This window comes from Manis pentadactyla, chromosome 12, assembly GCF_030020395.1.
Source record: "Manis pentadactyla isolate mManPen7 chromosome 12, mManPen7.hap1, whole genome shotgun sequence".
Lineage (NCBI taxonomy): Eukaryota > Metazoa > Chordata > Mammalia > Pholidota > Manidae > Manis > Manis pentadactyla.
Window position 1 is genome coordinate 63,963,879 of NC_080030.1, and position 16,991 is coordinate 63,980,869.

Below are 16,991 nucleotides of genomic sequence, written 5' to 3' on the forward strand. Positions count from 1 at the left end.
GACTGCAGAATGAGAAGAACACACAGAGAAAGGTAAAGTGGCAAATCCACAATCGAGCAGGACCCGAGCCCTTCCCCCATCCCAGCCCACAGGCAGGAGGAAGAGGAACAGAGTAGGGAGAGGACAGGCACTCAGGAACTTTGCACACCTGGCCCTGGAGATCTGCTCTGGGAACACGAATCCACATTGCATTGGGTTCTGGTGATTAGGGGCTGAACACCAAAGAGAGTTGGAGCACTCTGGGAGGCTGAGACTCCAGCTGTTTGTGGAGCACAAGCTTGTTTAGCCAGTCCCACCAAGACCCAAAAGACAGGTGGTAGTTTGAAAGATTTGCCAGCAGGGGAAGGGGTGCCAGAGGGGTGAGGCATGGATGGCACTCTCTCCACAGGAGGAAGGGTAGTTAGAAGACACCTCCCCACCCTCCCTGGGCCCAACAGGTTGGGCACTCTCAGGAACTCCAAAAACTCTCCACTCTTATCGGCAGTTCAGCCCCAGGTGCTTCCCTGAGCACCACCGGCCAACTGCCCTCTCAGCCCAGCAGCAACAGACTTTTCTGCCTGGCAGAAGAGGGAGGATTTCACATCTTTCTTCACCCTGTCTCAGCCTAATTAGAGAGGTGAATGCAGAAGCCATGACTGAGTGCTCCTACTTCCTTGCAGGTGCCTGCTGCCACCATGTGCCTGTGTGTCCTACCATTGAGCTACTTGCTGCATGACTCACCACCTCTGTGCATGTCCCAGCGTCATTTCCCAACCACCTCATTAGCCCAGTACCCCCACCATCACTGCACAGCAGGCAGAGGGCAGTCTTGCCTACAATAATCCCAACAGAAGTCACTGCTTTGCTCACAAAGAGCCAGCTGAGAACACAGGCAGACAGAAAGGTAGCCCTGCCATAGCCTACCAGCAGCAACTGGGGCTCCACTACAAAGGAGAACCAGGCACTGGATAGTAAACCCTCTTGAATTTCTGGGCAGCACGGATGCCTTCTGCATAAAGCCATTATTCTCTAGACCAGGAAGCATAGCAGATCCGTCCAATATGAAGGGAAAAACACAGAAATCCTGACAAAATGAGAAGGCAAAGGACTATGTTCCAAACAAAAATACAGGATAAGATGCCAGAAAGAGGGCTAGATGAAATGGAGATCACTAATCTTCTTGATAAAGATTTCAAAGTAACAGATATAAATATGCTCACTGAAAGGTGGAAAAATATTGAAGATCTCAGGGAGGCCTTCAACAAAGAGATACAAGAGCTGAAAAAGAGCCAGTCAGAGATGAAGAACACAATAGCTGAAATTAAATTTATAATGGAGGGAATGAAAAATAGATTGCTACAAGTAAAGGAGATAATCAATGAGATGGAAATTAGAAAACACAAATACAACAAAGCTGAGGAACAGAGAAAAAACAGAATCTCTAGAAATGAAAAAATGACAAGAGAGCTGTGTGACAACTCCAAACAAAACAATATTAGCATAATAGGGGTACAAGAAGTAGAAGAGAGAGACAAAGGAATAAAAAGTCTCTTTCAGGAAATAATTGTTGAAAACTTCCCCAATCTGGGGAAGGAAATAGATACTGAGGTCATAGAAGCACAGAGAGCCCCTAACAAAAGGAACCCCAGGAAGGCAACACCAAGAGATATAATAATTAAAATGACAGAGATTAAGGATAAGGAAAGAGTACTGAAAGCAGCCAAAGAGAGAAAAATGATGACTTATAAGGGAACTCTCATCAGGCTGTCAGGAGACTTCTCAGAAGAAACTTTATAGGCCAGAAGGAAGTGGCATAATATACACAATGTATTGTAACAGAAGGACCTTCAACTAAGAATCCTCTACCCATCAAGATTATCACACAAATTTGAAGGAAAGATTAAACATTTCTGAGATAAATGTAGGCTGGAGGAATTTACAACCACTAAACCAGCACTACAGGATATGTTAAAGGGACTTTGTACACGGAAAAGTTCTTAAACCTCAATAGTTCTCAGCAGTGAAAAAAACCCACAGTACAGGCAGTAGACCAATTACTTATCAAGCAAGTACAAAATTAACACAAAACTAGTAAAACCAACTATACACAAAATCAGTTAAGGGATACACAAAAAAATGCAGATTATGACATCTAGTACATAAAGTGTGAAGGAGGAAGAAGAAAAAAGTACTTTTTAATTGTGTTTGAAATAGAACAATCATCACCTTAATATAGACTGACTGACATATAGTTAGGAAGTTATTCATGAACATTATGGTATTCACAAACTTAAAGCCTACAACAGATATACAAAAACTTTAAGAAGGATCCAATCACAATGCAAAAAATCTCCCATCAAATAAGAGTATAAGAGAGGAAGAAAGGAACAGAGAAGAACTATAAAAACAACCAGAAAACAGTTAATAAAATGGCAGTAAGTACACACCTATCAATAATTACCTTAAATGTTAATGGACTGAATGCACCAATCATAAGACATAGAGTAGCAGAATGGATAAAGAAACAAGACCCATCTTTATGCTGCCTATAAGAGATCATTTCAGACCCAAAGACATACACAGACAAAGTGAAAGGACGGAAAAAGATATTTCAGGCAAATGATAGGGAGAAAAAAGCAGGTGTAGCAGTACTTGTATCAGACAAAATACACGTCAAAACAAAGTAATGAGGCAAATAAGGACATTACATATTGATAAAAGGGTCAGTCCAACAGGAGGATATAACCATTATAAATATCTATGCACCCAACATAGGAGCACCTAAATATGTAAAACAAGTACTAAGAGAATTAAAGGGCAAAATAGACTGCAACTCATTCATTTTAGGATGCTTTAACACACTACTCACATCAAGACAGATCAACCTGAGAGATAATAAATGGAAACAAAGGCACTGAATAACACATTAAATCAGATGGACCCAAAAGCAGCAGGATATACATTTTTCTCAAGTGTACATAGAATGTTCTCCAGAACAGATGACATATTAGGCCACAAAAAGCCTCAATAAATTTAAAAAGATTGAAATTGTATCAAGCAACTTCTCAGATGAAAATGGTATGAAACTAGAAATAAATTACATATAGAAAACAAAAAAGCCCACAAACATATGGAGCCTAAACAACATGCTTCCAAATAATCAAAGAATCAATGAAAATGTCAAAACAGAAATCAAGCGATATATGGAGACAAATGAAAACAAAAATACAACAGTCCAAAATTTGTGGGATGCTACAAAAGTGGTTCTGAGAGGGAACACAGGCCTACCTCAAGAAACAAGAACAATTCCAAATAAACAGTCTAAACTCAAAATTAAAGAAACTAGAAATAGAAAGACAAATGAAGCCCAGAGTTAGTAGAAGGAGGGACATAATTAAGATCACAGCAGAAATAAAATAGAGAAGAATAAAACAATTTTTAAAAAATCAATGAAATCAAGAGCTGATTCTTTGAGAAGACAAACAGGCTAGACAAACCCCCAGCCAGACTTATCAAGAAAAGAGACCACACAAGTAAAATCAGAAAAAAAAGGAATAGTCACAATGGATACCACTCCAGAAATACAAAGAATTATTAAAGAATTCTATTAAAACTTATATGCCAGTAAAGTGGACAACCTAGAAGAAAAGGAAAAATTCCTAGAAAAAACACGACCTTCCATGATTGACTCAGGAAGACACAGAAAATCTGCACAGACAAATTACCAGCAATGATATTGAACTGGTAATCAAAACACCCCCAACAAACAACATTCCAGGACCAGATGGCATCATAGCTGAAATCTATCAAATATTTAAAAAAGACCTAATACCCATTCTTAAAGTATTCCAAAGGTAGAAGGGCAGGGATACTTCCAAACTCATTCTATGAGGCCAGCATCACTCTAATACCAAAACCAGACAAAGACACTACAAAAAATAAAAGAAAAAAAGAAAAAAATTTTAGACCAATATCCCTGATGAACATAGATAAGTTCTCAAGAAAATATTAGCAAACTGAATTCAAAAATACACCAAAAGGATCATCTACCATGACCAAGTGGGATTTATTTCAGGGATGCAAGAATGGTAAAAAATTCATAAATCAATCAACATCATACAACAAATTAACAAAAAGATAAAAACCACATGATCACCTCAATAGATGATGAAAAAGCATTTGACAAAACTCAACATCCATTCATGATAAGAACTCTTAACAAAATGCATGTAGAGGGTACATACCTCAACATAATAAAGGCCATATACTATAAGCCCACAGATAATATCATACTCAATGGTGAAAAGCTGAAAATTTTTCCTGTAATATCAGGAACAAGACAAGGATGTCCATTATCACCACTTTTATTCAACATAGTACTGGAGGTTTTAGCCATGGCAATTAGACAAGATAAAGAGATAAAAAGTATCCAAATAATAAGGAAGAAGTTAAACTGTCACTATATGACATGATATTATATATAGATAACCCTAAAGACCCTACCAAAAAATTATTAGAACTAATAACTGGATTCAGCAAAGCTACAGGATACAAAATTAATACACAGAAATCTCTTGCATTCCTATATACCAAGAACAAGCTAACAGAAAGATAAATCAGGAAAACAATTCCATTTACAATTACATCAAAAAGAATAAAATACCTAGGAGTAAACCTAACCAAGGAAGTAAAAGACCTGTACGTTGAAAACTACAAGGCACTCGTGAGAGAAATTAAGGAAGACACAAATAAACGGAAATCTATCCTGTGCTTATGTATAGGAAGAATTAATATTGTCAAAATGGCCATCCTGCCCAAAGCAATTTACAGATTCAGTGTAATCCCTATCAAATTACAAATGGCAGTTTTCAATCAATTAGAGCAAATAATCCTAAAATTCATATGGAACCTCAGAAGACCCTGAATAGCCAAAGCAATCCTGAGAAAGAAGACCAAAGCTAGGGGTATTATGATACCTGCCCTCAAGCTATACTACAAAGCTACAGTAATCAAATCAGTATGGTACTGGCACAAGAACAGATCACAGATCAATGGAACAGAATAGAGAGTCCAGATATAAAGCAAAACATATATAGTCAATTAATATATATATATGTAAAGGAGCCATGAATATACAACAGGGAAAATACAGTTTCTTCAATAACTGATGTTGGGAAAACTGGACAGCTACATGCAAGAGAATGAAACTGGATTACTAATTCCATATGCAAAAGTAAACTCAAAATGAATCAAAGACCTAAATGTAAGACTAGAAATCATGAAGTTCATAGATGAAAACATAGGCAAAAATCTCTTAAACATAAGCATGAGCAATTTTTTCCTGGACACATCTCTTTGGGCAACAGATACAAAATAAAAAATGAATATGTAGGGCTACATCAAACTAAAAAGTTTCTGTACAGCAAAGGACATGATCAGCAGAACAAAAGGTAACCTATATTATCGGAGAATACATTCATGAACAATTTATCTAACATCCAAAATATATGAAGAACTCATATGCCTCAACACCAAAAAAAAAAAAAAAACAAGACAAAAAAACCAAAATGGGCAGAGGACTTGAACAATTTTCCAGAGAACGAAAATAAAGATGGTCAACAGGCACATGCAAAGATGCTCCACATTGCTAATCATCAGGGAAATGCCAATCACAACCACAATGAGATACTACCTCACACCAGTCAGAATGGGCACTATCCAAAAGATAAGAAATAATAAGCAAGGATGGGGAGAAAAGAGGATCCTCCGATTCTGTTGATGGGAATACAAATTTGCTGCAGTCACTGTGGAAAGCAGCCTGGAGGTTCCTCAAAAAACTAAAAATAGAAATACTGTGTGACACAGTAACTCCATTTCCGGGAATTACATGAAGAAAACAAAATCACTGATTTGAAAAGATATGTGCACCTCTATGTTTAATGCCTCATTATTTACAATAGACAAATTATGGGAGCAACCTAAGTGTCCATCAATAGATGAATGGATAAAGAAGATGTGGTAATATACACAATGGGATATTACTCAGCCATAAAAAAAGAAATCCTGCCATTTGCAACAACATGGATGGACCTAGAGGCTATTATGCTAAGTGAAAGAAGCCAGGTAGAGAAAGACAAATACCATATGTGGCGCCAATGAAAATTTTCAACCAGAATTTCTCACCTGGCCTTGACAGTGATATGAATATAAGAGCCTGTTTGCACATCAATGGGATGTTCACCACAGCAGAGTCACCCAACCAATTCAGATTAAGGAGTGGAGAGTAACAGCCATTCTTTCCTCCTCTCTGTTCCTGGTACATAATTGGTCAGGAGCCTGCCAGTCAACAAGGACATGCCCACGTCCACAAAGTTCCTCCTGGAGCAAGAGGTGGAGGAAACCAAATGTTAGCCCCAGCCACAGTGACAGAGCTTGTGAATTGGAGCCAAGTGGGAGGGGGTAGAGAGTGTGCTAAGAGAGATACTTAGCCATGAGAAAAAGAAACCTTTCCCCAACCTCTAACCCTTTTCTTCCTTAGGTCTGACCAGATTGATAGAGAACTTGCTGCAGGCAGGGAACCCCCTTCTGCTGGGAGCCACAATGCATTATTTCACTTCTTTGTGGATCTCAAAACAAAATGAACAAAATAGCAGTAGACTCATAGACACTGAGAAGTGACTGGTTGTTACCATCGGGGAGGGGAAGGGGTGGGTAGGTAGGGAGAGTAAGGGACATAAAGTGGTACAAAAATTCTCAGTCATAATGTAAGTTGGTCATGGAGATGGTAGTACAGCATGGAGAATATAGTCAGTGACTCTGTAACATCCTTCTATGTTGACAGAGTAATCGCACTAGTGGGGGTGAGGATTTAATAATGTGGGTAACTGTTGAACCACTGTGTTGTACACTTGAAACCAACATAAGATTGCATACAAAAAAAAAGTGTATCAGTGATACTTCAATAAAAATTCTAAAAAAAGAATTAAAAACAAAATATAAAATAAAATTAAAAGTGCATACACTCTTTGACTCACTGTCAAAAATTACCTCACCAATATACAATTTATAAATGTATAAAGTTCTGTATACAAGGATGAACACTAAGGATTGTTTGTAGTAGCCAGAAAAAAAAAGTCCATTAATGAAGAACTATTTAAATAATGATAAGACCATGCAGTGAAGAATGATGTCAGTCTACATATACTGGTGCAAAATGTTCGCAGTATACTGTTAAATTAAAAAGTCAAACTGAAGAACAGTATGTATAGTATGCTTCCATTTATATGAAGAAGATATAAATATATGTATATGCATATAAATGCTCTAGAAGAAAGCACAAAGAAGTTTTGTAATTGTTACCTCTGGGAGGGAAATGTTTCCCTTTTACTGAATTCCATTCTGTACTGTCTGAAAATTTTACCATGAATGTGTACTACTTTTTAATTAAAAAAGGAAACAAAACCTCAATTAAAAATATCTAAAGAGCCCAGTGGAAGCCATTGCAATATATCTGAAAAAGGTTTTCATAGCTAAATAAGTTACTGTCTTAGAAGAACTTTTCTTTGCAACTCTCACATCATTGGTTGATTTTTCCATTTGAAGGGGGAATTCCTGCATTGTTTTATTTATCTAACACTTAGTAGTGCGTTGTGCTGGGCCCTGAGTGTTTTAGTCATCATACAATTGTGGGGTGGTTATTACTATCCCCATATTGTAGATAAGGAAAGTGAAGCACATAAAGGTTAAATTACTTAAACAAGGTCGTAGAGCTAGTAAGCTCTAGAGCAGAGATACAAGCCCAGAATATCTGGCTCAGGTAATCCATGCTTTACTTAACCACTATGCTTTGCTGCCTTTGGAAGTCTTTAGAAGCTTTGAGTTAGACCTGGGTGATCTGATTGTATGACCTGCTCAAAAGGACCTATGCCAAATACCCTCATCTCTCCTGGGACAGCCCAGGTCAAATCTATCTACTTTCTAGACCTTTTGAAGGATCTAATAAGGAAACAGGATACTGCAAGAGAACAAGACTAGGCCTCGCTGAGTATGGATTATGTGGCCTTTTAACAGCTCTCTCAAAGTCAATATAATACTTAAAAACAGCGAATCTGTGCAGAACTATACTTATTGTTAATTGAAGTCTTCAGAGATGAAAGGACTGATCTTAGCTGTTAGGTAAAATGTAGCTGATTACCAGCCAGTGGATATTGAGGTTAAGCCAAGGACTGCTCTGGGGATAAAAGCTGAACTGATTGGTTGAATTTCAATGTTTTCAAAGTATGTCAAAGTATGGAGGATTTTTTTGTCTGTACAGACATGAGAAGACATGCCTTGCCATCCACGTTTGTTGAAAGTGAATGTGTTTCTTGTTGGTGTTTCTTGCTTAGCATTTCCTCAAGGGCTATGGTAAGCTCTATCAAGGCTACTTTTTCTAACCTTAGAGATGGAGTGATCGATCGAATGATGGATTCTTGTTGATGGGTAAATAAGACACTATGGTTTTCCATTAGTTTCTTCTCTTATGCCTTCTGATCACCCTTGATTCCATCAGATTGATAAGGAAAACTTTACAGGCAGACAGGTTCTTCAGGTGTGCGTGTGGCTGGTGGGCATCCCTGCTGGCCAGCTTAGTAAGGAAGACTGGTCATTGAATTGAACTATTTGAGGCATTCTTGGTGATCCTTTATTCTCGGATGATTCTGAAACTGGATGTACAATTCTGTGTAAGGAATGAATTTTTTCTCCTTCTTGTGGCTGGGCATTGTGGATGGGTACCTGGTGAGGGATGGAGAATCCTACAGGGCTGCCATGGTCTAGCATAGGAACAAAACACATGCTGACAGCCAATGCAGGAAATCTTTGAGAGATTGCCGGGCACTGGGAGAGACTTTCATTCGCTTTGGTTAGAGATGGGGATCAATAATCCTATAGAAATCCCAGTATTCAGTATGGAAAGACTCTCAGGGAACTCAGCCATCTGGTTGCTTCATCAGCTTCAACAGTGGGACACTCTAGGTATAGCCAAGCTATGTGAAGATCCATAATGGCAGAGACAAATCAAAGTACTTAGAAATAAAGGCTCTCTGCTGGTGATAATAACAGTCTTGAGTTCATTGATGCTGAAATATGAATTGGCTGAGTCAAATCTTTATTTTGGTCTAAAGCTGTACTCTTCAATATGGCCACCATTGGCTGGCTATATGTAGCTAAATTTAGATGATTTAAAATTTTAAAAAAATTGGTTCCTCAAACACAGGTGACATTTCAAGTGGTCAGTATGAATATGGTGACTAGTGGCTACCATAAACACAGTGCAAATTCATAGAACATTTCCATTATCAAAGAATGTTCTATTGAACAGCACTGATCTAGAAAATAAATAGGTCTCCAAAGGTATTCTAACAAGAAAAATCATTTTGATTGCTTGATTAACCACAACAGACTGGCCCTATCTAGTTTTTATTCTGAATAACTTGAGATTTGAAATGAACGCAAGGCAGAAAGGCCTTAGATTCTGGTGTGAATTATAAAGCCTAATTTTCTCAGTAAAGACACCAGGGGGTGATTATGGGTAATGGTCACAGGCAAGGAGACAGGAGAAGAGGATGTGATGCTCTGAGGTTAGGGTGTGTGATTGAGAGAGTGTGTGTGACCTGATTGGGCAGGAAGAAGTGGTCAAAGGCACTTTTGATACTTGCCCAAGTGTGGCCAACTTTGAGTTTCTGGGACTTCCTTTGACTTCTGCCCTCCTTTTCTTATCTGATTATACTGGTAAAAACAGGTTAGGCATCTTAAGAATATTTTTCTGGTTTAAGATATTCTCAGTGCCTTCCTCAAAAAGAAAGTTCTTAGCTTCTTTTTCTGGTTTAAGAGATTTTCAGTGCCTTCCTCAAAAGGAAAGTTCTTTATTAGTCCTATTTCACATACCTTTAAAACTTGAAAAGTAATAAAGGAAAGGGAAATCAAATGAAGGGCAATAATATTTCTCACACTAGTTCAGCATGGAGATGTATCTAAATCATTTTCAACAGAGTCTGGCTCAACATAGATATTCATTTGGCTGTCCCCTCACCCAAACATTTGATGTAGACTCATGAACTGAGAAACTGAGAAGCAATGAAGACTGTAAAAAGTCTACATCTTTAGGGACCAGGACACAGGATGTCTAAGATCACGAAAACTGATCAGAGGGAAGGTGTTTCTCATAGAAATTAGGAAGTAAGTCAAGAGTGAGATGTTAAAAGAGGAGGTTGCTCTTCAAAGAACAGCTAGAAGGATTAAGAACAGAAAACTGGTAGAACAAAGAGTTGTCTTTAGTAACTATAACAGGAGTAGTTTTCATGAACTGATGAGAGAATGAGGGGGTGGCTACAGGGAACAAAGAGGGAATTTCCAAGACAGCAATAAAAACATAAGCACTGGACCTAATATTTAGTCTTGGATATTTCATTATCCTTTCACACAAGTGAAAAAACTAGCTAGCATTCAACAAGTACCTGTTGAATGAATCCTTGGGAAAGAAAAATCACACTGAATGCATAAATTCTTTATTGAAAATATTGGGCTAGCACTGCATTACATATATTTAGTATCCATAAATGAAGGGCCACACATTTCTGATTGGACAATACTGTTTTAAATAGAGAACACAGCATCTGGATATGCTCTCACAAGTATAATATCATGGACTAAACTAGGCAGGAGTGAACTATATGCAAAATCGCCATTTGTTTGTTAATAGCATATGGTTGCAAATGGCATAGATGGCGAACGTGACCATCATGAGACATTACTGGTATCTCACACCAACACATTATTTAACAAGCAGATTAAGGTTAAACTGCCAATATGCTGTTAACCAAGAATTCTCAATAGGAGAAACTGGGTGAACGTACACCCAAGTTACAGATTTAAGATTTTACATCATTCCTTTAAACTTGCTTGGAATGTGAGTGGAGTAAAATCATTGTTGATCTGACAGGAGGCCACTTGGCAACTTGTTTTCTTTTATAGGTACTCTAAAATAAGAGAATAATCTAAAGGGAATATTCTGCCATCTTAAGGTTAACATTCTAGGAATGGTTTTATTTTTTTTAATGTAGGTATATAAATATTACTTGTTAATAATTTTTCCTTTCAGAGAACACTAGGAATATAAAATTTATGATAGACCACTTCTTAGCTTTGGCTATTACTTGAAAATTTTTTCCATTAGCAGTCTTTGGCTTTCATGAGAGTTCGGCAATCAATAATGGTAACTTTTTAAGGAGGTTTTATTTTATTTTTTCTAAGAAAAGAGTATTTTATGATGTGAAAATGGGTTGGTGTTAAAAAATAGGTTTTATTTTTTATTCCAATTTTTGTATGAATGCATTTCTTTGCATTGCTTTTTCTTAAATAAAATAATCTAGAAACCAAGACAATTGGACTAATTTGACACTCTTCATTTGATATAAAATATGCAGAAATTAAAACACTTAGTCCATCTTAAAATAGAGGCTGTTCATTATGTAAAAACTTGGGGAAAATTATGCCAAAAACACTATGAAAATAAAGTTTTGTTATTAAGACACACAACTTTATAAGAAACAAAACATTTTCTTTTTGAAAGCAGTGTTTTTTCTAAGTCTAGGCTCATAAACGTGTCCATTCATGTAAAGATCAACTTACGGTGGTGAGAAATGGCTTATTCTTATTTATACGATTATGTTCAGAGTGGGTAAAACTATTTTTAATGACTTTAAAGTCTTTTTAATGACTAAATGGAAGCTGGCCTATAATAGTCAAATCAATGAACAATGGTGTTTTTAAAAATTCAGAATTATGCATACATATGCTGCGTAAGACATATCACCCTAAACAATCAGGGCAAAAAAAATTCAATATAAAACTATATGAAACAAGTAGGTTTGGTGCCAAAACATAGCACAAAATGTATACATTTCTTTGTTTCAAGATTTGACACATTAAAAGAAAATAACTGCCAACACATTTCAGACAATATTAGAAATAATAAATAAAACAGGTTTGAAAAAATTATTCATTCCCTTTGTGCTATGCACTCTCATTTTTTCTAAATGAGACTAACCTTTTCCATGGCAAACAACAGTATGCTGTACAATTTGGTAATGAAAATTATGTTGATAAATATACAGGGCATGTATATATTTCCACAGTATTTTTTTTCACAGTTACCAAAAATAAAAATTGCATTCAACTCATACATCTATAAATATTCTGATTCCTCACTGCATGGACTGGAAGGAAGCGGAAGTATAAAGTGTTCCAACAATCTGGACTTCAGATTTCTTTCTTCATTGTCTGCCGTCCACCTGTACCTTTCCGAATCTCTCTGCAATGTGATCATGCTCTGAGATGATGGCAGAAAGAAAGTATTATGGTAGGATGAGGCAGTCTGAGCTGGAGCTTCATCTTCCAGCCAGTTTTAGGAGGCCTGATTGAACCCAGTCTTTTAATGTTTTATTTTAAGGCAGTCTGAATTTCACTCGAATGTCCATACCTCGAGGTCCTGAACTATGAAGTCTTCCTTTTTGGAAAGGATATCATTATTGAAAGTGCTGCAGGAGTTGCTTCGTCCATGGTATAAATCAGCATCTAGCCATAAACCAAATCGGCCCCTGAAAAGGTTAAAAAAGAGCCCCAAAAAGGTGAAAACATTTCAATTGTTTGTGGCACACTGTCTTCTCTTGCCTCATCCTCTTTCCTTTATAAGTAGATAGATAACACACTAAACTGCTTGTAAAAGAAGGGGTACATTTCCTTTATTTAATTTAAATAACCTGTCATACCTAGAAGACAAGTACTAGCAGTCCCTCATTTAGACACCTAAGTCATTTTATCTTTGATTCTTAGGGACATGTGTTAGGCCACTGTCCTAATTAATCTAAGCTCATGGACTAGCTAAAATCACTGGACATAAAGGTTATGGTTACCTGGGTCAAAACAGACCCTCTCAGGTCAAGTAGCAAATTAATAACAACAACCAGAAACCTTACCCTCCACCTCCAAGCTCCAAAGAACTTATGTCTCCATTGATAAAGTATGAGTTTTCTCCACTCCACTTAAAGACCTTAGGGTAGAAATACAAGACAGAACACAACATTTTAATCTGGAGAATTAGCAAAGAGGGAATATTAAGATAGTACCTCCGTGTGGAAGGGAACTACCCACTGGCTGAGGCAGCTTCTGACTGCCACACCATTTCTACACCAGGAGGCGGTCTCCAAAGGGGTTATGAAGCAGGAAAGACCTCTTAGGCACATGTTGGCTCTTACCTGTAATCCCTCCCGGTATCTGAGACCATGCAAAAGAGCAGTTCCCAGGGTGCCGGGAGGGACCCAGAGCAGTCTGTGTGCTACAAGTCACATGGTGCTGACCCAGGCCAGAGGAGTCCAGGCCACAGTAAGCCTGCTGCTCCAATTACAGCCCCCCACCTCCCACCTCCAACCCCGCTGATACTCTTCATGCTGTGACACTGGCAGTTTGGGTATTTCCCCCAGCTCCATACCTTGAAGTTAGGGCTAAATGTGTAGAGGAAAGTTTCGCCTGTGCCATAATAGTGGTCACTAAACTTGAAAGGATGAGTTGCATATGCTCCAAAAATCTGTCAAAAGAAGACAGAAACATTATCTATTTTTGAACCTAAATCTCCCAAAGAAAGGCTGAAATATTTTTAACACAATCCTGTCCTGAGATCTCATGTTCTGTTCAGAGAGGTATACCTCTTTTAGCAAAGATCATTACTAACTTAGAGATCTTAAATAAAAAAAACCACCAACAAACATACATAAAATGTCCCCAGTTCTAACTGGAACTCAAGTGGCTCAGAGAACTTATTTGTCAAAGGCCAACCATTGTTCCAATTTTAAAAGACTTCACAAATTTCCTTTTGTGAATACAGATGACATATTGGGAACATTAAACAGTAAGATACATCTTGTATGCAGACATGAGTGGTCAAGAGAACAAGGTCATCTCTTGTGTTTTACAAGTGGAATCGTGGTCAGTATTTCCCTAGGGAAAATAAATTTTTCTTTCTATTGATTTGTAAAAATGAATTCTCAATATGCTTATTAACACCGTTTCTTTGACATAATTGATTCAATATAGTTTGAAATGGCTTTCAAGAAAAAAGTAACAATTCCACAATACTGTGGACATTAAAGGCAATTTAAATGTATCTGAATCAATGATTTTTCTATTTTTTCTTGTTTTGGGGATTGGAAAGTGCATATTTTTAAGAATATGCATGCCCACTGCCTCAGTTTCCTGATCAGTACTTACAGGGATGAGAGTTGGCAAGACTCAGCATATATGTTTTGAAAATGTCTCTAAGTAATCCTAATATACTTCTACTTCAAGTCCCACTTAATATTGCTTTAAATGGAGGTTGTCTGGAAAAAAGTTTTATAATTTTTCAAAAGTATTTTAGATTATAATCATTGTGGAAATTCTTTTTCACAAATTACACTCAGTTGCTGGCAACTTGAAATACTAAAAATTAGGCAGAGTAAAAGTCTAGAAACTCTTTCTAACCAAAGTTCTCTGTGCTTCCTACTACCAAGCCTTTTCCTAGAGCTGCTAAGAACAAACTAAAACATCAAAAGTCAACTTCCCTTCTTTTGGTGATCCTGAAGTAAAAAAACTAAAATACAATGAGATAGCCACCTATTTTTAAAAGGATGTGCTAAAACATGACAAGAAAGGCAGTAGACATGGGTAGAAGAAAGTGGGTCCCTTTTTGATCAGTGAGAAAAGCCATCCGTATGCTCTAGCCCTTTGCAGGAGTCTAAATATAGTCTTTCTTAGCTAAAATTTTCTTAGCAATCATGGAAATCTGTTTTAGGAATGGGGATTGCATGATACTACAGAATTACTGTTAGTTTTGCTAGGTATATAGCATTGTGGTTATGTAAGAAATTGTCTGTTTTCTTTTTTCTATCAATTTATTTAGAAATTACGTAATATGTGCTGATGGTATTAAGTCTATACAATATAAAACTTTAATATATACAGCAATAACAGAACAAAGGACTCCACCAGAATAAATTAAGACACCCAGACGTGGTCAAAGGAAGGTTAATATAAGAAAACCTACAAATGTATATTTGCTTTCCTTCCTTCTCACATATTCTTTAGTAGAGAAATGTTACATAAAGTAGTAATCATTAACAACTTACTGTTGGGTTGGTAATATATGTTAATGTAATATGTATAACAAAATTACCACAGAAAGAAAGATGTAATAGAACAGTACAGGAGCAACATTTCTATACCTCACTGGAATTAAACAGGTTTTCCAACACCATTTATTAATTAAAATCAGACTCTATTAATTGCCTGGTGATTGTTCTGTTATTTTCCACAATGCCTTATAATATATAAATTATTCTACAGTCTGATTTGATTATAATTGGGCCCTTTACAGGGGTAGTTTCTTTGGTCAGTCTATGACTCCAGGAGGCTCTCCTTAGCTGGCTCCGGCTCTTTCTCTGGTTCTCGCTCATAAACTAGATGGTCTAAAGTTTAGCTTACTGCCTTCATGGAGATACAAGCCTCCTCTTAATTGTTTACCACAAAAATTTTCATTGTTTTCTAGAGTGCCCTTCAGCCTGAATTTCCCTATACTCTTCTAAATAAAGTCAGTTCCTTTGGGGGAGCTTCAGAGCTCTATGTCTTTTTTTTTTCTCCAAATATATTAGAAAAGACTTTAAAATTTTTTGAGGTAAAATTGATATATAACATTATATAAGTTTCAGTTGTACATTATATTTGACATCTGTTCCCATTACAAAGTGATCATCTCCAAAAGCCTAGCTATCAGCCCTCATCATAATTTTGAGTTCTGTCATCCATTCCCTCATCACCCCTTAACCCCTTACCCTGCTGGTAACCATCAATCTATTCTTTGTATCTATGAGTTTTTGTTTTGTTTCATTTGTTTTTTTGTTTAGACTCCACATATGAGTGAAATAATACTGCTTTTGTCCTTCTCCTTCTGACTTATTTCACTTAATATAATATCCTTAAGGTCCATCTGTATTGTTGCAAATGGCAAGATTTCTTTATTTTTATGGCTGAGTATTTCAGTGTGTATGTATATCACGTCTGCTTTATTCATTCATCCATCAATAGACATTTAGGTTGTTTCTGTATCTTGGTTATTGTACATAATTCTGCTATGAACATCAGGGTGAATATATCTTTTCAAATTAGTGTTTTCAAATTCTTCAGTAAATACCCAGAAGTGGAATAGCTGGGTTGTATGTTATTTCTGTTCTCAACTTTTTGAGAAATCTCCATACTGCTTTCCATAGTGGCTGCACCAGTTTACATTCCCACCAACAGTATATGAGGGGTCCCTTTTCTCACATTCTCCCTAATACTTGTTATTTTGCCTTTCTGATAATAGCCAATCTAACTGGTATAAGATGGTATCTCATTGTAGTTTTCATTTGCATTTCCCTGGTGATTAGTGATACTGAACATCTTTTCATGCCTGTTGGCCATATGTATATATCTTTGGAAAAATGTCTACTGAGATCCTCTGACCATTTTTTGATTGTGTTGCTTGTTTCTTTTTTTGTTAAGTTGTATGAGTCCTTTATATATTTTGCACATTAACTCCTTGCTGGATGTAAGGTTTGTAAAAATCTTATCCCATTTAGTAGGATGCCTTTTCACTTTGATGATGGTTTCCTTCACTGGGCAGAGCTTTTTAGTTCAATATAGTCCCATTTGTTTATTTTGCTTTTATTTCCCTTGTCTTCGACATCAGATTCAAAAAACATTGCTAAGATTGATGTTGAGGAGCTTACTGCCTGTTTTCTTTTAGGAATTTTATGGTTTCAGGTCTTACATTCAAGCATTTAATCCAATTTGAGCTAAGTTTTGTGGATAGTGTCAGACAGTGGTCTAGTTTCACTTTTTTGCATGTATCTGTACAGTTTTTCCAACACCATTTATTAAAGAGATTGTCCTTTCTTCATTGT

At 36.8% G+C, this 16,991-nt stretch overlaps 1 protein-coding gene across 7 annotated transcripts in view; it reads right to left on the reverse strand.

Annotated features, from left to right (window-relative positions):
* Positions 1-10,510: 10,510 nt before the first annotated feature.
* NCOA7 (nuclear receptor coactivator 7) overlaps positions 10,511-16,991 on the reverse strand; it is a 152,801-nt gene continuing 146,320 nt past the window's right edge. For all 7 annotated transcript variants that reach the window (XM_036903886.2, XM_036903891.2, XM_036903890.2 and 4 more), the window contains 3 exons: positions 13,508-13,603; positions 12,996-13,069; positions 10,511-12,617 (listed from right to left, as the gene is read on the reverse strand). In XM_036903886.2, the coding sequence (XP_036759781.2) occupies positions 12,482-12,617; positions 12,996-13,069; positions 13,508-13,603 (306 nt within the window). In that variant the 3' untranslated portion in view covers positions 10,511-12,481. The remainder of the gene's footprint in view (positions 12,618-12,995; positions 13,070-13,507; positions 13,604-16,991) is intronic.